This window comes from Rhagoletis zephyria, unplaced genomic scaffold, assembly GCF_001687245.7.
Source record: "Rhagoletis zephyria isolate East Lansing unplaced genomic scaffold, Rhagoletis_zephyria_1.1 Rzeph_scaffold_12157, whole genome shotgun sequence".
NCBI classification, from domain to species: Eukaryota; Metazoa; Arthropoda; class Insecta; order Diptera; family Tephritidae; genus Rhagoletis; species Rhagoletis zephyria.
The window spans coordinates 6,666-8,105 of NW_016169231.1; the positions used below are offsets into that span (position 1 = coordinate 6,666).

General features: G+C 57.2%; 1 protein-coding gene across 1 annotated transcript; it reads right to left on the bottom strand.

Annotated features, from left to right (window-relative positions):
* Positions 1-446: 446 nt before the first annotated feature.
* Positions 447-1,258, bottom strand: LOC108377474 (uncharacterized). Its single transcript, XM_017633739.1, has 2 exons — positions 661-1,258; positions 447-476 (listed from the first exon to the last, which is right to left on the bottom strand). The coding sequence occupies exons 1-2, from the start codon at positions 1,234-1,236 to the stop codon at positions 447-449; spliced, it is 606 nt and encodes a 201-aa protein (XP_017489228.1). The 5' UTR covers positions 1,237-1,258.
* Between the last annotated feature and the right edge of the window lie 182 nt (positions 1,259-1,440).

Here is a 1,440-nt window from a genome sequence, read left to right on the forward strand (position 1 = left end):
TGTTGCTGGCGCGGAGTGTAAGCCGAACGGCATGACGCGCCATTGAAATAATCCGCACCCCGGCACGGTGAAGGCCGTCTATGGGTGATTGTTCGGTTCCAGGGGTATCTGCCAGTAGCCATTTTTGAGGTCTAGGCTGCTGATATATTTAGCCCTACGTAACTTGTCCAGTAGCTGTTGTATTCTGGGTAAGGGGTATGCGTCGGGTACGGCATTTAGTTGCCGATAATCCACACATAACCTCCACTTATCATTTTTCTTTCGAGCCAACACGATGGGCGCGCTATGCGGACTACAGGAGGGTTCGATGCACCCCTTGGAGAGAAGCTCGTCGATCTCCGCGTTGATGATGGCCTGCATCGCTGGGTTGCGCGGAAAGTACCGCTGCCTGATGGGGCGGTCGTCGGTCCTGACGATCCTGTGCTCCGCCACGTTGGCCACTCCGCTCATGGTCTCAAACTTCTGTAGTTCTTCCGCTAGGAAGTCGCGTATTCGTGTTGCCTCATCCATATTGTTACCGTGGGGCGTCCCCGCGGAGGTATGCTCATCGACGCGTCCACTGGGGTCGTGATGGTCGACTCTGTTGATCCTCTCGCTCCCGGATCTGCCCTTCCTTCGGTGCTTTCTCTTAGTCGCCCTCTGCGGGATGGTATTACTTACTGCGGTTGCGGTGCTATCCTCCGTGGTCTGTGAGGTAACGGGCGGTGCCGGCTGTGTAGTCGGTTCGGTGAGTACGACGTGTTGACCGCCACAGGATACTGCAGCTCCCATGCTTCCCACCGTATCCAGGCCGAGTATGAGGTCGTCTATTGCGCCTGGCATGATGTATAGCACTGCGTGGTGCATCGCTTGTCCGAGACAAACCTCGATCTTCATGGCCTCGAAAACCTTGCTACTGGTACCGTCGGCCATATGTACCTCGAGGGCTACCGTTATTCTTTCTGCGCTTCCTACGGTTGCCATATATTCCGCTAGAGTGGTGGATATGAAACTCTTCGAGGCGCCGGTATCGATGACGGCCTCGACTAGCTCCCTACCCAAGTAGACCAGGGCGTACAGTCGACCGTGATCCTGACGCATGGTTATGGGCGTCTCGGCGCTGGGTTCGGTGGGCTCACCGCGCCGTGTTCTTGGTGGAGCCCTCCGCCGTTTCCCTGACGCCGGCGACAGCATTCGATCGTGCGGACATTGGCTCGACCGCACTCCCAACAGAATAACTTCCGTGCTTTGCGGCATCGCCTGGCATAATGTCCTTCCTGCCCACACCTCCTGCATACGTTGTTGGGGTCGAAGCTCTGGTTCCTGGATATGCCATGACGCTGTGTGTCCGTCGCTGAGTGGTGTGATGTAACTGGCGGGTGGTGTTGTGTCGTCCGCACCTGTGGGGTGCGATGAGATGATTCGCCTGGTTGCGTGGTGGTCCTCATCGGGTTGTCGCCG